General features: G+C 44.3%; 1 protein-coding gene across 1 annotated transcript in view; it reads right to left on the bottom strand.

The window, feature by feature from the left end:
- The window catches only part of mdn1 (midasin AAA ATPase 1), a 57,669-nt gene that overhangs the window by 19,118 nt on the left and 19,476 nt on the right, over window positions 1-19,075 (bottom strand). Inside the window, 41 exon segments of the mRNA XM_035143470.2 lie at window positions 62-157; window positions 699-937; window positions 1,026-1,311; window positions 2,010-2,171; window positions 2,302-2,971; window positions 3,090-3,202; window positions 3,590-3,977; window positions 4,057-4,271; window positions 4,376-4,540; window positions 4,695-4,818; window positions 4,914-5,160; window positions 5,936-6,149; window positions 6,262-6,382; window positions 6,623-6,789; window positions 6,951-7,084; window positions 7,262-7,368; window positions 7,693-7,822; window positions 8,170-8,283; window positions 8,508-8,731; window positions 9,149-9,348; window positions 9,640-9,788; window positions 9,867-10,075; window positions 10,160-10,276; window positions 11,098-11,257; window positions 11,357-11,621; window positions 11,705-11,968; window positions 12,066-12,155; window positions 12,557-12,745; window positions 12,860-12,967; window positions 13,438-13,635; window positions 13,764-13,886; window positions 13,987-14,195; window positions 14,626-14,823; window positions 14,916-15,176; window positions 15,299-15,413; window positions 15,659-15,797; window positions 16,157-16,287; window positions 17,002-17,134; window positions 17,302-17,440; window positions 18,662-18,796; window positions 18,886-19,027. Of these exon segments, the coding sequence (XP_034999361.2) occupies window positions 62-157; window positions 699-937; window positions 1,026-1,311; window positions 2,010-2,171; window positions 2,302-2,971; window positions 3,090-3,202; window positions 3,590-3,977; window positions 4,057-4,271; window positions 4,376-4,540; window positions 4,695-4,818; window positions 4,914-5,160; window positions 5,936-6,149; window positions 6,262-6,382; window positions 6,623-6,789; window positions 6,951-7,084; window positions 7,262-7,368; window positions 7,693-7,822; window positions 8,170-8,283; window positions 8,508-8,731; window positions 9,149-9,348; window positions 9,640-9,788; window positions 9,867-10,075; window positions 10,160-10,276; window positions 11,098-11,257; window positions 11,357-11,621; window positions 11,705-11,968; window positions 12,066-12,155; window positions 12,557-12,745; window positions 12,860-12,967; window positions 13,438-13,635; window positions 13,764-13,886; window positions 13,987-14,195; window positions 14,626-14,823; window positions 14,916-15,176; window positions 15,299-15,413; window positions 15,659-15,797; window positions 16,157-16,287; window positions 17,002-17,134; window positions 17,302-17,440; window positions 18,662-18,796; window positions 18,886-19,027 (7,590 nt within the window).

Here is a 19,075-nt window from a genome sequence, read left to right as displayed (position 1 = left end):
TCTAAACTACATTATAGTTAAAAATGCATATCCTGTGAGGCACCTTGCGAACTGAGCTCACCTGTGCTTTATTGAGCAGAATCTCCAGACCGTTAAGGAATTTGGCGAGTGGACTGGCCAGACTGAAAGTCATGATCCTCTCCACCACCACAATCAGCTGAAAAACAACACACACAAACACAGGGTTACATTTTATAGCCCAAGTTGAATAACTCATCGGAAGACTCTGTATGACAATAACAGCTGTATGTAAAGCACAAGGTTACCTACAGGCCACAGAAATGGTCAATTCTAGCACTTAGTAACTTTTACTGTGTAACTATTAATCCCGTGGATCTCTATGTAAAGTTAAGTTAAATCGGTCAGTTAGTAGATGTGGACACTAATACAGTTTTTCCCACCAGTGAATTATGTTCTGTTTTACCTTCTACTGATTCTAGAGACACCGCAGCATTTACTAAAGGAGATGAGTGCAAATTACTCCAGATCAAATGCCAATCAAACTTTTTTTGGCAAACTGTTTCTTCTGCAGCTGCTATCTCTTACAAAATCTCCTCTGAACACCCAGACATATTAGAAATGAATATACCAACACATGCACATCAAGAGGTCTTGCTTCCTGTTACATTCCTTGGTTTGAGATATTGAATCCCTTTTTGCTCACTCGCTGTAAGCCTCGATGTAAAAACCGAACTGACCTGTACGAGTGCGGGGTGGTCCGGCCAGTCTTCCAGTCTCTGCTTCACTGCCACACTCAGCTGCTCCAGAACAGGGAGACCGTGACAGGCCTCGCTCATGTTGGGCTGCTGATAAAAGTCATAGGGTCCATCTGAGGCGACACACAGACCATCGGGACCCCCTGAGCCCTGCACCGTGTTCTGGAGGAGGGCAGAGAGCAGCAGCTCACTTCCTGTCAACTGCTGGTCCAGTTCAGCATCTGAGGGGGAACCAGGGGAAGCCGTGAACCAGTTTCCATTTACATCACTGCATTTCTGCTGTACTGCTAGCAGACAAAAGATACTGACCCATCAGATGATAGAAGCGTGACATCACAGGGGCAGCGATCTGGTAGGAGGATACCAGAACTTTGATGGATTCTTTGCTGTGATTGGCTGTTACTGTGCTCTGATACCACAGAGATCGGGCGTATCCCAGACACAGCTGCTGGTGGACCTGGACCACCATGTTCATGGCAGCCAGAGACAGGGAGCCGCTCTCTATTGACTCCTCCTGGGCTCTCTCCTCCTCTTCCTCAATCTCAGAGTCTGCTGGGCCCTCCAGGGTTGGCTGGGATATGATGTCTGCAAAATCCTGATTAAGAGCATGGACACAAAGAATGAGCTGAGAGGAAGTATGATCCCATTTCCTTTACGTAAAATTAGCTAATGGCAGTGTGTCAGGGATTGCCATCTCTGAGTTTTTCCTTCCAGCTCTTTGGCCCTATATTATCTAGACTGCTAACCAGACTACCATGAATGTGATGTAGACATTCATGGTCCCCAGAGAACTAATCATGAAGATGTTGGCGACCCCCTGTCTTTCTTTGAATGCAGTCATCTGGCCACAATTTAAACTGACTTGTATATAAGAAATCAGTCAACTAAACACTGGGGATCCTTCCATGTTTTGATCTTCACTTTTCTCTCACGTTGTGGGTTAAGCCCCAGGCTTTCCACACCCAGATGAGCCATTGTATCATAAAGTGAAACATACTTCTTTGTGAGGTCACTTTAACTTGACCTTTGACCCTTGGCTACCAAAATGAAATCTAAGTTCAGGTGAATGCTTGTGCCAAATGGGAAAGAATTACTTCATGAGGCAAGTGAATATTTGTACCAATTTTGAAGAAATTCCCTCAAGGCATTCATGAGATATCATGCTCACGAGAATGGGACGGACAATACGGACGGACGTACGGACAACCTGATAACATATGGCCTCTGTGCCAGCAACAGCCAGTGGCTGATCTCCACACATATTAAGACATGTGTGAGCAGTTGTGTCAATACCTTGTTGAACTGTGGGAACTGGTGTCTGAAGTCCCTCTCCTCCTGCTCCTCCTCGGTCAGTCCTGAGCCGTGCAGTCGAGAGCGGTTGCGGTACAGACTGGCCTCCAGCTGCTCTCTCTCTCTCTTCTGTCTCTCCTGGTCGTCCCACTCGTTCACCACAGCCTGAGAAGCATCATGTTACAGTCAGTACAGCAGCATGCCTTCAGCTTGGAAAACAAATGTTTGACTAAAAAAAACGTGCAGAATATAAACTGGGGAGACAGATGTTTGACACAAAAATTAAGGCTCTGACCTGGCAGATGTGTCTGAAGAGGCTGTGTGCCTTGGAGCTGAACTCTCCTGTGGACAGGGTATGGCACTGCACGAGCAGCAGAGCATTCAGAAGCAGCGTGGAGGACTTGGGGACCACATGCTCAGCGTCCTGTTGGGGCAGGAGCTTCACCAGGCAGCGCAGAACATCCATACAAGTGTTGGAGCAGAGGAAGTCAGCCCGGGCCAGGTAAGATGGAAGACTGGCGGACAGGGAGGGGAAGGCCAGCAGGCAGGACACCAGCTTGTGCAGACCTGGCACAGGCGTGAGCGAGGCAGCCACCTGGGAGGCCACCAGCCTCATGCCGTGCCGGAGCTGGAGGATGCCAGTCCGCACTGGCCCGACCACGTCAGGGTACAGGGGGTATTCCTCGGGCAGCCTCTGGGAGAAGCGCTTCTGGGAGTTCTGCCACACAGCCTCCTCCTTCAGCAGACTCTGAACAAATGACCTGGATTTGGAGGAGGAGCCCTGCAGGGCCTTCAGCAGGTGAGACAGCAGGTCCTCGATTCTGGAGGTCTGGCCGATGCTGCAGAGGTAGTGCTGGAGCTCCTGGAAGAGTCGACCATACTGAGGCTCATGAGGGCGACAGGCCTGTTTCCTGGAGAGCTCAGCTATCTGATCCTTCACCTGCTGCATACGGATCCACAGGTACCTGCATCCAAAAGATAACTGCTTCTCAAGAACTGTACAATTTGGAATCTCTTGGTCGAATGTGAATATTTGAATTCATATTGAAGGTCACAGGGTGAGAATGTGCGACTGGTTCTGACCTGATCCGAGGATGCTGGAAGCCATCAGTGGTGCTGCTCTCCTCCAGCTCTGCTCCGGTCATCAGCTGAGATGACAGACTGCGACCTCTCCACTCCTCCTGCAGCAGAGCCAGCTGCAAGAAAACGATGGAAGCATCAGTTTAAAGTATTTCCAGCATTAACCATCGCATTATCTACCACTAACCACAATCATTTTCTGAAAGCAGAATGGGACATTCTTTTTGACTTGTTCTGTAGTCAGACTGCGTCAGACTACACAATTGACTTTTTATTCGTCACATTTCTTCAAATATCACAGTACATTTGTTATTCTTCTGTTAAATTATAATTCCAAGGCTGTATCAGCTAACATCCATGTTGATCAATGTTGTGGACTATGATCAAATGAGTCACATGACAAATCACATGAAATACTCATGGCTCAAAGGGAGTCAAAGATAATAAACAGTAGTTTGTACAGACAACAGGATAATAAGCACTAAAACCAGTCGGCTGCTGACCTCTTGCTGAGCGTAGTTGAGTTTGTAGGCCCTCTTCACAGCTGGGTCAAAGATGGTTTGTGGTGTCCACACTTTAATCTGCAACAGGCCCATGTTGACCCAGAACACTCCAGCGCGGGCCAGCGAGTTGGAGCCTTGGACCTTGCTTTGGACGTACTGCTGCAGGCAGGTGATGCAGGACTCCAGCAGGCTGTCAGGGAGCAGATTGGGGGGGAGGAAGTCTCTGAAGACTGTCTGGATCTCCTGGGCAGCTATCAGAGGGTCAGCATCCTCCACCAGGCTCTCGCAGCTCTCCATGTAGCCCTCCTGCAGACTGGGAGGCAGCAGGTCGGCCATGCTCTGAAGCTGCCGACGCAGGACCACGCCCTGCAGTCTGAAGTCTGTGCCCCTGAAGAGATGTGGTGGTGATTAAAAACGTTTTTAAAGAGAACTGACAGGACTAGGAATATAAGTTTCTTCTGATCTACCTGAACTCTGCGAGTGCAGGGATGGCCATATTGTCCCACAACACTGCAGACACATCCTGCAGCTGCTGGATCCTCTCCTTCCACTCCCCCAGGGTGACATGGGAGAGGGAGAGCAGGACGGCTGCCGACGGCTCCCAACGATCTCTTGTCTCACTGCTCATGAGCACTCCCAGCATGCAGTGCGACCACACTGCTTTGCTTAACAAGGCTGGACCCTAAAAACAACATGGGCACTGTTCAGTAAATTTGATCAAAACCAGCTGGAAAATCTGTTCGACTGAAACATCACAGTTAGACATAGTTGTTAAAAGGCCTTTACCATATTATCTGCTCCATGGGGCAGCTTTGGACCCGGCTTGGTCTCCGGATTAAGTGGGTCCCATTTCAGCCAGCGGTCTGGGCTGGAGGTCACGTAGCTGGTCCACAAGGCAGCCAGAGCCTCTGACAAGAGGTCACACCACACAAACTGCAGCTCCTCAGCCGGCTGGAGGGGAGGAGAAGCATTAGCACTGTTGATTAAGTTTGTGGGTTCGAATGAGTTTCCTATTTGTTGTGGGTTTTCAGGCATTTTGTGTTTATTTAATAATAAATCAGAATGTGTTCTCAGGTGTGTTTCTGAAAATGCTTATTCTACTGACCCTGTCACTGCTGAGCAGGAACCAGAGGGGCTGCAGCTGACTGACATTCATCGGTGTGGACTGGAGGCAGTAACGAAGATGCCTGGAGAGTTCTCGGCGTATGCTGTCTTCTGCCTCCTGATCACTGCAGAATCAACAGCAAGAGTTAATGGAACTGCCAACTGGTTCATGGTCAGTCTCCATAAATGTTGTGTTGTTGAGTGAGAGGCAGATTTTTACCCGGGAGATAGAGCCAGGTGCAGCAGGTCAGTGCTGAGTCGCAGCTGGTTGAGCACAGCCAGTTCTTCCATCAGGGGCCAGAGCTGGGCTCTGCGGCTGAGCTGCTGCAGCTCCTTTCTGGGCAACTGGATTCCGACCTCTGGCTCCTCCTCCTCCTCCTCAGACATGGAGCGGAAATCTAAGAGACCCCTGGAGGTCATCTGACACTGCTGCTGCTCGACACTGGTCACCAACCTCTCCAACACTCCTGATGGGATGGAGAAAATGTTACGGAATTTTTCAGTTAATTAACCAAATACAACTTGATATTACAAGTCGTTCAGAGCTAAATGTTTGGTGCTCCATTAGCATCTAAAACAAACATGTGAAAGTGCTAGAAGAAACATGCAAAATAATCAATATTTGTTTTTTATCTTAATATTTTTTATTGCCAAGAGTATTTTTGGTAAAAATCTGTTTACATTAGTTTACATTACATACGTTTTTTAAATCATTGCCTAAAACCTATATTTATAGGAAAGCCTTTTAATGCCAGATTTCTAACTAGTTTTAACAGATGTTATTTGTTTATAATATTTTCTCATACGTTATCTTTCTTTCTTATTTTTGTTTTGCTCCGTGTGGTTTTATCCCCATGTTTTTGTAAAGCACTTTGTAACCTTTTTAGAAAAGGTCTATACAATCTGTTGGAATTCAAAGGTAAATGCGTTTTTTTTTTTAAATCATTGCTTAAAACATATTTATAGGAAAGCTTTTAAATATTTATTGATATTTATTGGTTTGTTTTAAATTTTCTCTTGTTATCTTTCTCTTTTTGTATTGTTTTGCTCTGAATTGTTATATTCCAATGTATTTTGTAAAGTACTTTGTAACCATTTTAGAAAACAGCTATAGAAATAAACTTGTATTATTGTTTATAAGTAAAGTAAAGTAGGTAAAGCATCTGTTGAGATATTTCGTGCTGATATTTCGAACTTCACCTCTCTCGGGGGTAGAAAGATCTTTCTGTAACACAAGCTCACCAGACTTCTGAGGATCCAGCTGGTTGTTTGCCAGCAGAACAAGGCCCCAGGCTTCCAGCAGACTCTCTTTAATGTCCAGTTTGAGCGCAGCACCCTGAAGTCGGAGCAGATCGTTTCTCCAAGGCCCAGTGTGGCCATCCAGCCTCAGATCACTCACATCTAAGGCTTTACTCAGGAGCTGCAGCCGAGACGCACACTTACCCACCGACTCCAACTGAGGAAGATGAGACGGTTTATGAAGTAAACAGATATAAATAAATACACATAAAAACAGATAATCTAGCTTTACTTTCTTTTTTTAAAAGTTGGATTTTGACTTTCCTCACCTTGAATGGCAGAGCTTTCCCCAGATTTTTCTGGATGCCTTTCAATGCTGTGGCCACAGACACCGGGGTAGACAGGACAGTCTGGATGGCCGTGGAGACCACCTGCAGCTCCTGGTGACCTCTGGACACAGCACAGTCACAAGTGTTAGTTGTAAAGACAGTGTGAAATAAAGTTCCTGTAACACAGCTGTAATGCATTAGTAATGTGTGAAATCAAAATACTGTAATATGTACAACTGCAATCTCAATACGCTACCATCTCTCCAATGTTAGTATTATCAGTAAATATACACAAAACAAATAGAATTCTAAATTGTGTAACTTAAATGAAAATATGAGTAGTGTGAAGGTAAATATTTACTCCAATGTGGTGTCGGTGTCTCCCAGCAGCAGCTGCGGCAGCCGGAGGATGAGGTGTTTCTGCACCCACTGCCAGTGCAGAGACAGCACAGAGATGCCCTGCGAGTCGGCCGCCAGCGTGCTGCACACATCCCAGAAACGGTCGAGCCACTGCAGCAACTGCATGATCTAAAACACGACGAGTAGACAAGCACAGGTGACAGGTGAGGTGCTGTAGTCGAAGCACCAGCAGTAGCAGCAGTTGCAGAGCAGTAGTAATATCTTCATTGAGTTAACCCAGGAAAAGAAAATCATGGGTGGAAAGTGACTGATAAAGCAACAGCCCTCACCTCAAACGTGATGTGGTCTGAGATGTAGTTCTGTCCGCTCAGCACAGCCTGCAGCGTGAAGGTGTTCCACAGGTCGAAGAACGCCTGGAGGTGCATCAGCACCGGATGAGGCAGGTGACCGATATCAACAGTTCCTGTGAGGGGAGGGAAAGATACAGACACATGAAATTCACTGATGGTCGTCTGTTGCTCTTGGGTGGATGTTTGGATTTAGTCTTGACCTGTTACAGTAACTCAGTAATGCAGGTGGGTGTCAGGTATCGAGACCTTATGCCACCGGTTTATAACTAACCAGTGTATTCTGTGTTTACCTTTACTGAAGGCCGTGGCTATCCTCAGGGCACAGTTCTGCGCAGACAGGTTGATAGCACAGGTGCAGATGACAGACCTCTCCTCTCTGTCCATCATCAGAACGATCCTAAGACACACAAACAAATCAAACTTGAACATGTCCAGCAGCTACTTAATGCATCACACATTTCACACATAATTATACCTGTGTAACCATACATCACACTTGTTTTTTTATTATCAACCATTCTAGACTTGAACAGAATAACATTATAATAATACAATACATATAAAGTAATCATTTTGAACTGAAATTATGTTTTAATGTATCTTTATTGAAATTTGTTGCTATCCCTTGTCCGTTTACTGTCTTTCTTCTTGAGTGGTATATAGGCAACATGGCTGAGTTAGATTCCTTTACATGTAAAACTATTTAAAGCCGTTTGCTTACCTGTTAGCAACGGTGTTCAGTGCCTCCAAAAACTCCATGTATCTTTCCTCATCCTCAAAGTTACACTTGTTGGCTAAAATGTCCAGATATTGTTTGTTCCAGCGCATGTCCACCAGAATCCTGTATTCATCTGCAACATAACACACATATTTTTGCTTAGTTAGTGTGTCATTGTAGATGACCTACAATCACTTAAAGTAAACATAGTTTCTGATAGCAGGAATGTTGAATTGAAAATACTATTCGAACTGGACGGAAGATTTACAAACACATTTTTTCTGATACAAATTATTACAAACTTCCTTGTTCTAAATACTGAACTAACCCACTTAATCATCTTATATCTATACATGAGTGAGACAGCCAAATAAAAATGCCTTCATCTGCTAGTGTTCCTTATCACTAGAGTTCAGTTATCTTTCCAAAAAACAAGAAAAAACGCTGATGAAAGAACAAGACCATGAGCAGAAACATTACCTGTGCTGTGTGGCTGCAGCAACTCTGTGAGTGACTTGCCCTTAGCAGCAAGTTTGCAGGCGAACACAGCTTTCAGAGCTCGGTTTCCTGCCTCCACCTGGACCAGCGCGGAATCTGGAAGAGTCAACAACATCATAGTTTTAGTGTCCAAAATACTCATCTAATTTTCTTTTGGGCAGTGTCACACAATAGATCCCTCTGTAATGAAGAATCTTTGGTCTACCTCACATTGCAGTTTGACAAAAACATGCCATAAAAAGAAAATTGTGCATGAATACTTTGTAATGAATATAAGTATAATATATGAGTGTAATTTTTTGGGATGCAGTTTCACAAACCAGGAGCATATTTGTAGCTCTTTCCCAGATGTGAGAGCCAGCTGCTGCGGAGGATCCAGTCCCCATGAGAGGCCCTCTCTGTGACCAGTCTCACTGCTGTGGGTATCAGCCTCAGAGCGTCTCCTTCCTCCAGATCCACCACACCTTCAGAGAACACCAGGCTTTCATGGACACCACTGCTCTGCAGCGCCCTCTGCAGGTCACTCAGGCTCAGTGGTAGATTCCTGTGCAGACAGTAATAGACTTTATGCCTTTTTTCCAGTGGGGATGGGTAGGATCTTCCCTTTTAGGAATTACACTTACACCATAACTCCTTTTAGTATATACAATTAGACTAACACCTCAAACCTGTTCAGGTTCCAGCTCTTTATCTTGGAACAAAAGCTTTCTCTCATTGTGGTATTTTCCAATGTATAATAACTGACATCCTCATTGACCCTGGCACTGATTTATTCCAGGGTGGTACAATCCTGTCTGTGAGTATTATAAACCACTCTGCAGCGTTTAAATGCATTCATTTGATTTTAAACTCCAACTGGACCTCCTAGATCATTTTACAAGTGACTGGATTTGGACTGAATCCCTGCTTGTGTTGTACTTTATCCACTGCGGACTCATGTGTTTGCTGTTTACATCCTCACCGTTTGCCCTGCAGGCTGAGGGTGTTCAGGCAGAATGCCAGAACCTGTCCGTCTCGGAGAACGGCGGAGAAGCAGGAATCCTCTGTGGAGAGGAGAGCGGAGGGGAAGCTGTCAGGCCAAACCCCGGCACACAGCAGCCCGCTGCCCCAGTCCTCCGTGTCAAGGATGGCCAAGTGCTGCTCAATCACCTGCTGGGCTTGCTAGAAGGAAATGTAAGCAGTAATGTTTATTCATGAATGCACAACACAAAGTAAAACACATGGAAATTGAACATGGAATAGAAAATGTTGACTAAAAAACTAAATGAAACTTCATCCTGCAAAAATATACTACAGTTAAAATGATAAACTGACTACTAAGTGTATATATAGAAAACAAAAGTGTTCCCAAAATAGACCTGTGGTGGACATCACAGATGAGGGATGCAGATGTGATGAGGGATGCAGAAATATCATAGAGGGTAAAATGCATGGGAAATGAGGCGTTGATACCTTTTGGTTGGCAGTAGTGCGCTGGCACAGGGAGTATGCCTCTCTACAGGCGTGCTGCAGGGCGCTGGGTATATCCACACCTCTGTGCAGCTGACAGGACAGCAGGGTGCCCGCATGCAGGAGAGAGGCCAATGATGAGGCAGGGGAATCTGAAAGAAAGACGTTTCAGTGTTATTTTAAACTCTGACAGACAGTTCATTCATTTGTTGTCACTATTCAGTACCTACCCCAGATGGCAGATTTGATGCTTTTATGTATTTCAATCAGCAGATCGCACACACAGTCCCCAGACACCCCAGCAGTGTGAAGCAGGGTCTTCAGGTCCAGTGAGTCCCAGCAGACGCCCTCATGTTCCCCTGGGATGTAGACCTCCACCCCTCTGTTCCTCATGGCTCTGGAGAGCTCCCCGTGAACAGGGTCCATGGTCAGGAACAATCTGCACAACCCACACATAACCTGAGCATTGGCTTATTCAATGACTTCAACAGGAAGTCAACTAGCTTGCACTTTTTGGTACTACCTGAAGTTAGGATGTGGGGTGATTTGGGGCGTCTTCCCGTCTATGACGCCGCGTTCGTTGATGGTGAGGCATCCACCAGGCTCCAGCAGAGCGTTGAGGCGATCCAGGACAGAGGCACTAAGGACAGAACACACAATGAACTCAAATGGCTCTTTTTTAGGCCACTGACATTATTGATTTCTTGAGGCTTCTCTAAAAGTCCAATTGATCCAATCATGCATTTTTTAAGTAAAAAATGATCACAATGATTTACAAACTGTAAAAACTGGCATTTGTGGATACATCAAAAATTCTCCTTTAGGTTCCCTTCTGAGTGTATGCATTTGATTGACAGCTGAGCCAGTAGGTATGTAAAAACACGTACATGAGGGCTGTAGCTTACAAGCTAAACTGGAGATAGACGGATCACAACATTTGTTGTGATCTGGTAACGCTGGTAAGTTTATACCACATCCTGGTGACTGATAGTTAGTAGTGCAATTTTCCCTGATGGATATTCATTTGGCAGCTTCTTTAATAAGCCAAGATGAGGTACAAGATGTCAAGAAAACACATTAGCAATAAGTGAGTTTACTGGTAGTATATAAGATGGATTGCTCATTGAAGTTTGGAGTTGTTCTTGTGTTAAGCTTTTAGTATCTTACAGGTTGGGAGTCACCATCTGTCAGTAATAGATCAGTGTGCAAATAGGCTTCAAAATCAAAATGCCTGATTGGCCAAATGAAAGAAAGGTTATGCACAGATTGTGGATGCTGTCCTGTCTAAAAACATGCAATAGAATATTATTTTTCATGGCACTAAATTCTTTCTCAAAAGAGAGCACAGACATGTAATTTAAACTCATAAAAAGCAAAAACTAGATCGTCGGTCACTTTGTGAAACCCAGCCAGAAATTGTTTCACATTTTCAAATAAATTAGTCAACCTGACTTTCCTCACCTGCAGAAGTTAACATTGTCCATGAGCAGCCAATCCCCAGCCTGCAGGGCCTGGACTAGCATACCGTCCAACCACTCAAAGCCCCCGTTAGTCCAGCCATCCTCCAGCTGGGCCAGACGTTCCTTCAGCAGCGTGAAGTCCATCTGCAGCTTGGACATGTCTGGAGGAATAACAAAGGCGTGGAATCACACTCATTATTGTATCCCATTTTCTATTTTATCAGGCAGTATCCTGTTATCCAACAGTACTTGGTATTTACCAGTGAACACTTTGAGTTTGGTGTTGAGTTTCTGCAGGAGGAGGATGATGACCTCCAGCTTGTTCAGAGCCTCAGAGTCGACCGTTCCCCCAGATTTTTGCAGCTCTTTCTCATTCAGCCAGTTGCAGAACAGGCCCCACGTCTGCAGCAGGAACTCTGTGTCCTGGATGCCAACATCCAGTGACATTAGGCCACGTCTTATTACCATGGCAACTATGTAGTCCACGCTTTCCAGCACTTGTTGCCAGGGTCGCATTATATCCACCTGGAATGAGGAAAAGAGTAGTGGTCTAAAGTAGTTTTCTCTTTCAGTGAAGAGGTACATAGTAAACCTGACTTCCTGGTTACCTGTTCGAAGCCTCCCAGCAGCTCAGTGGTGTCCATGGAGCTGTTCATGGCCATAACTCTGAGGCGGTGTCCTGTCAGCAGGGCCAGCAGTCTCACCAGGCTGGTCTTTCCGCTGGCTGTGGGGCCGACCAATATCGTCATCCAGCCCATCTCCACGCACTTCATCAGGGACTCAAGCGGCCGCAGGGCCTGGTGCGTGATGGACAGTGGGGGGTCCAGGGCCACAGGGGCTCCACCGCTGCGCTGCAGGACTGAAAAGCCCACCTACAATCCACGAGAGAGGAAGTACCAAAAATTATTCACAAAATGTTAACCATTTTTATGTTGAGAACAAGGGCCAGATTCTGGTGTTTGCATTCACCTGCAGGTTGAGTGGAGTGATGTGGAACTGTCTGGAGCCGGTGTACGGCTCAAAGTCTTCCCCAAACACCTTCCTGAACACACACAGTACCTGAGAGGAGAACACAGACAGTTCAGATAATATAACAGTGGAAAAGGCTTTCCAAATTTTGAGTCAGAACAATGAAAAGAAAAAAAGAGGGTGGCAAACCAATGCAGCAAAGCTAGAGTTGTGCACGAATGCAGGAACGTAACAGATGCATCATGACTTTAAGGACTAATGTTAGTAAAAATGAAGAATTCACCAACTCATGCATGTGAACAAGAACAACAGTAAAACCACAAACAACAGAACATATAACAGAAGAAAACAGGAACTAGTCTTTTGAATATTATTATGAAATCCTATTAAACTTTTAAAACAAATTGAATTAATCAATAAATTGATAAAGTACATAGTGTTTATCTGCGGACCCTTAGATAAGTTGGTAGTAAGTTGGTGAAAGAGAATACCTGAGCCTTGTCAGCCTCTGTTCTCATCCTATCAGCATACACCAACGCCACGTGTTGGCCTGGACTGAAAAATCCCGGCGACTGGTCGGCCTGCATCAGCTGACACCACCTGAACATGTCGCGCAGGTTGAACTCCCAGGGGCTTCCTTTCTGACCCCACCGTCGTTCCACAGACACCTCCTGGACAAGCTATGGGAGAGAGAAAGAGCCCTTTAAACCTCTTGCTTCAATGGGAACAGCCCAATCGAGCCCACCCACGTCCAATCAACATAGAGTAAAAGAGTAATGGGAAGAGAAACATACCCTGTTACTGAAGTCCACCATTTTAGCAAGGATTTCCTTATCGATGGTGGGGAAAATGGAGTCTGCTATGAACTCCATGTCTTTGCTGGTGAGCTGGTCAACATAAACCTGGGAACACAGACAGGGGTGAGTCAGGTTTCTTAACAGTGACAGTGTCATTACTCTGTTAAATCATTAGCGTCAGGAAGAGCAGCAATGATGCATTAGGGCTAACTTCACAACATATTCTGTGGCCTTCAATAAGGTTCAATAGGATTTTAAACTTGTGAAATGACACTGAGAAGTATTTATAAAGTCTATGGACAGACTATTGAGGCTTTTGTTGCTTCTGTTCTTACTTTAGCACGTCAGTCTTTTTAGAAGCTATAGCATTGCTTAGAATTTTTTATGCTGCTGGCTAAGCCATGTCTCCCTTGTGACCTCAATGGAACTGTCACCAAACCCTATAGTGGTAATATACCTTTATAAATTATGATAAAAATGCAAAATTGGATGAATGGATAATAGGATAATAATTCAGTAAAAGTACAAGCACAAAGTAAATAAAAGTAGGTGGAGTCCTGTCGACTGTTTCTTACCTGTGTGAATCTGTTGAGGAAGGACTTGGGCAGTCCTTTACGGCCACCACCTTGAGTGAAGGGATTCTGGCAGCCGAAGATCTTGGTCTTCTCGTGCTGAACCTGGAAGCTCATGCCAAGCTCGGGAATATAGATCTCTGCTCTGTGATCAAAGCAGGCGTTCAGACCCTCCAACACCGACTGAGAGGCCAGGTTCAGCTTTCATAGTAGGGAACAAAGCAAGTATGTTAAAAAACCCAGAATACATCATCAGATTATTATGTATTTCATGATCGTCTGCAAAAAAAAAAGCTGGTGTACAAATTTATAAAAAAGAATAAGCGTACCTCATCCAGGACAACCCAGTGGCCTGCCTTCAAAGCAGCCAGCAGGGGGCCATCACGCCACGCAAATTCTCCTCCTTTGCCTCCCTCCACTGGGAGATCTGTCCCAAACAAATCGGTGACATCCTGCCAGAAAGTACACATCATTAGCATCAGAGATTGTTACTCAGTAGAGTTCATTTTGAAGCACAGTTAGGAGCCTCTGAATATTCACATGAAGACTTACTGTTTGCTCTGACAGGTTGATTCGGACCAGGTGGTTCCCAGAAGCCTTTGCCAGAGCTGACACCAGGCTGGTTTTTCCCACACCAGGAGCTCCCTCCAGCAGCACAGGCCGCTGAAGCTTTAGCGTCCGCAGAAGCCTCTGGGCGTTCATCGCAGTAGTGCCTGCTGCTATGGCGTAATCTTCCAGGGAGCGACTCTCAGTCTGAGGCCCTGGGTGGACATATGGATTAATGAGCAATTTGATTTAGTCACAAGAAGGGAAAATTAACTCCAGACATGATGTTCAAGAAACTTGAAGTAAACATGGTTTTTCCATGTTAAGTCTGATTGGCAGTTTAATGTGGTTTCACTGTTGTAACCATTACATTTTTCCGAAGTCTGCCACTTGAGATTGATATTTTCATTTCATTTGAAGAAAATACACGTTAGCAGGTACGCTGCACCCAGTGACACTTTACCTTTACATGGAATGTTTTTTTTAAATAATGAATTCTTTCTTAATCCAGTTTCCTTTCAACTGGTCTGAAACCAGTAAATCAATGTCCAGTTAATTATGTCATGTAAAAAAACATTACATGACATATGGTTCACATCCTGGAAAAAAACTGCATCTTTTTAATAAATAAAACTAAGTCCACACCTAAAGCAATGTAGAAGGGGTCAATGCCAAAGAAGTCCTCTCCACACTGCGGTTTCCGTGGCAGGCTGCTGTCATAGACCCTCAGGGCGTCCAGCATCTCTTGATCCAGCTTTGTCATCTTACTCAGCCGCTGCTGCAGGAAGCTCATGCACAGCCGGCGAGCGAGGAGGGCGCTGTCTGCACTGGACACTGTGGTTCCTGCAAGAGATTGGAGACTCAGACCACATTCCCTACACAAGTCCATTCAGAGACAAACTTTCAGTGGAAGTAAAGTCAAAACCTCGGCTTACCAGAGCCGATGCCATCTATGTAGACCAGACATGCTGCGTGGATGAAGGCAGTGACAGTGTCCAGTCTGAGGTCCCACTCTGCTTCTTCTTCGTCTTCCAGCGCTCCCATGGTCATGAAGCCATCCTCATCCCGCTCACACACAACGTTGAGGAAGTGTACCCATGACAGGATGTCTCTGACGCTAAGGATGCAACGCCGGCCGAAGTCCTGCTGAGTCAGCCAATCGATGAAGTCCAGCATCAGCTCTGCGATGTCGCAGCCTAGATTTGATTCAGACAGGAAAGGAAACAACATCAGTGATATGTTTCATGTTTTCATTTTAAATATAAAACTTTAGGAGCTGATTGTACGTAAAACTTGTTTCATCTCCAAACTACTTTACCATCCAGTGAGAGGCCAGAGCGCAGGTTGTGTTGGATGATCTGAACCATGTCGCTGCGACTGTTGCTCTGAGGACACCAGATCTCTGTAAAACGGTTCCTGAGAGCAGGAGACAGCTGTGCGAAAACAGACAAGCACAATAATCAGACTTGGCCTGTGACTAGTTTTATCAGGTTTCTCTTAAAACACATTCATACGTTTTAAAACATCCAAGTTTCAAATTCGCAACTGCATTCACAAGCATTTCAGTATTTGAGCATTTTAAAGGCAGTTTTACTTTTCTGCTGTTGCTGCCTCCTTCATCCCAAACACCTTGGACATCAAAGTGAATATATTCTTCTTCTTTTTTTTTTTTTCTTACCTCCTTCTTGCCAAAGTCTCCTCCAGGGTTCATGGTGGCAACCAGACGGAAATGTGCAACTGCTCTGATCAGCTCCACGTCGTCATTGTCCCCACTGCCCTTCTCTGCCAACACCAGGGACTTCTCTGTCTCCAGAACACTGCAAACAAAAAACACATCGTCAGGGGCTTTGCAGATTTGTGTTTTGAAGGGATTATTTGGGGATTGGGGTTAAAAGTGTCAAACAAGTGCACTGTGCTGCCTACAAGCCTTATTGACCTTCCATTATCTCAACAACTACTGTAGACTGAATGCAATGAAATTTGACATTTACACGGTCCACCCCACCTTATGAATTACAAATGTGACTGGCTGCATTAAAAAAAAAGAGACTTGATCCTAACAAGACTACCTTCTGTAATGTACATGTATAAAGGTAGAAATAGGTAAATACAAATAAGGCAAATAATGATTATAATGATTGGTTGTGTGTGTGTGTCTGTGAGTGTGTGTGTGTACCTGTTCAGTCTTTCCAGCACTGAGTCGTCAGCCAGGGAGATCTCATCCATGAGGAACACCCCGCCCTCCTTCATGGCCAGCACCAAGGGGCCATCGTGCCACTGAAACAGCCTGCAGTCTTCACCATCCGGCTACACACACAATCATTTAGTTATTCTCCAGTGAGTGGTTAACAGAAGCATTCAACCAAAACGCTTTTCAGGGTGAAGAGGTGGAATATTTTTGACTTGCAAAGTAAATCACCACATCACAGTTGGTTACTAAAAACCAGACTCAAGATAGAGACATCCAATAATAAGCGAGAGCTGAAAGAGGCTGCAGTGAAGCTCTGACAGAGAATCACCAGGGAAAATTCAAAGTGTCTGGGACGTCTGTCAAAGACTTCAGTCAATCAATGCACAGGATTTTATACTAAATATGAAATATGATGATTCTAGACTTTTAGACTTAAAGTGATGTGAGTGAGTAATGAGTGAATTTTCATTTTTCTGTGAACTATCCCCTTGACGTACACTTACTTTTAAAAACTAAACTAATAGGGCTGCATTTATCACCGGGTTCTTTCTATAGTGACAAGAAGCTACTCAAATCAAAGCCGAGACTTGGCAGTATTCATCCTTTCATTTCAAATTGAATTTGCCAAACTGAGCATGAAGAGTGTTGAATTTATATATTAATCATGTTTCTTGTGAGAGAGACAATTCAGGTTGTGAATTAAGTTAATATTACATTCATTTATTTATATTAAATTACATTCAATCTTTCAGGTTTGCTGTCCTTTCTATATTTCTACAAATATGACAGTAAGTTTCAGAGATAAGGTTATCTTGTATCCATGTCAGTACCTGATGTGTGTGTCTGACAGGTCGCAGGCCTCCCAAGAAGTCAGACGTCTCCATGTGCTGGTGACAATTGACGGAATAAAACTTCTGTCCAACCAAAGCAGCAAACAGCTGGCAGATTGTTGTCTTTCCACATCTGGTAGTGAGGGGTAAAGATTTTTTAGCATTATATTTACAAAGGAAATCAAATATTTTTTTATTTTATTGCAGAAGTTGGACTTGCAGTTTGCTTTGCTTTCACCTCATGTCCAAGTTTCTGATTTCCATATATATTATACATTATTATTCACAAGTATTTCTTACCCGGTGTCTCCTACGAGCAGGACAGACTCGCCGAATCGAAGTGCACGTCCGACAAGCACAGCCAGTCTCCTCATGCTGTATGTCCACACCACATGGCGGAACTCCTCGGGGACTCCAGCAATGCTGTCGATGAAGGGACCTGGCGATCAGAGCATCAAGACAACATCAAACTGTGTTTATCAGACGATCAACATGCTCCAATCTCTGCTCTGATTTTCAGTTGAGTCTGTTGTCAACATGCAATTTACTTTCAAAGACTTCTAGGTTAAGCTAATTACCTGTAGGAAAATCAGAATCCTAGCTAATAACTGAATTATTGTGCTATTTATCAGTACTAGTGCAGTGACCATTCTACACATGCCAGACAGACTGATATTTCTTGAATTATTATTTTTATAAACAGTCTATGGCGCAGAGTGAAGTTAGAAAACTTTGCATTCATCCTATCTGGTTTATCTGCTGTGAAGATTTTATGGTCAATGTTTTTCATAAAATGAAACTGTATTTGCCTTATTACTCGTGTGTGCCTTGTATAGCTTTATATTTATTAACTTGCATGTGGGCTATTTCACAGGTCTGTCAAGAAATCGACACAGTCTTAAGACCCAAGTTAACAAATTTCCAAAATAAAAGCTCTGTAATTCAGCTCAATATAAAGCATTACAGCAACAAAATGAACATTGTGCTTTTACTTTGACTTTTATATTTACAAATCTAAATAATCAGCAAAAACAAAAGTGAGAGAAGTGAAATAATCAAGAGGAAAAATGTGTTGCGATATCTTCACTCAAACATTAGAGATGACAGAACATGAAAATTGTACAGCAAATTACACCAAGACATTTATTATCAGTGCATCCTCAACTTTGAACATACCAATTACTTACACAGTTATACCTATACAAAGCTCACCTACAGTTGCTACCATTAGCAGCTGTAAGATACTGATTAAACTGGACCCAGTGAGGCTGTAGCACCAAAGCCCTAAAAGCTACTGAACTGACCATAGGAGCTTTTGTTTTCAGGCTGTTATTCAAACATTACATTGTCTCTTTACAGTAGTAGAGGGATTCAAAATCTTTTGAGCCAACGACAGACACCAACATGTTGTTCCAAATAAAACCTGCTCGTTTGGTTGATGATACAGTGTACTTTAAATACCTCAATTTAGAACATAGTTCTAAGCTCTATGTCCATGTACAAAGTTTTGGTTTCAGTAATTAAAAATGCTATTATTGAAACTAACTTTAAATAGTGTTCCAGTATATATATTGTAACAGCTGCAGTAATGTAGTCTGGTGTGACAGGGTGAGGTGGCTGTGGAGCACAGTATCGTGCTGTAGTGAAGAGTTGTACTCACTGAACTGGCTGGTCACCTGTTGCTGAGAGAACAGGGTTTCAGGGTTCACCGTCCTCTTGAAGTGCTTCTCCAGGATGGACAGGATGATGGCCTCTTCCTCCGGCTTCCTGACGCGCCCTGCCAGCAGCATGTACCCTGGCGGTGATGAAAACAGCTTCATTTAGCATTTGAGTGGAGCACAGGCATCGACAGGTAATCAGACAGAAAAGTCAGAGAAACCTCACCGTCATCTGCCAAATGCTGCAGCCAGTCCTGAGAGGCCTCTGCCGGCTCCTCCAGCCTGTAACGATCTGCCCACCGGAACAGGTCTCTGAGGGTGATGAAGCCATGTTTCCCCGCAAACACAGAGGATCGCCTGCGTAAAGACTGGATGGGGGAGACGCATTTAACACATGCAGGCAGGAACATCCCAAA

Source organism: Hippoglossus stenolepis, chromosome 20, assembly GCF_022539355.2.
Source record: "Hippoglossus stenolepis isolate QCI-W04-F060 chromosome 20, HSTE1.2, whole genome shotgun sequence".
Classification (NCBI taxonomy): Eukaryota; Metazoa; Chordata; class Actinopteri; order Pleuronectiformes; family Pleuronectidae; genus Hippoglossus; species Hippoglossus stenolepis.
This window is presented reverse-complemented; position numbering and strand designations above follow the sequence as displayed.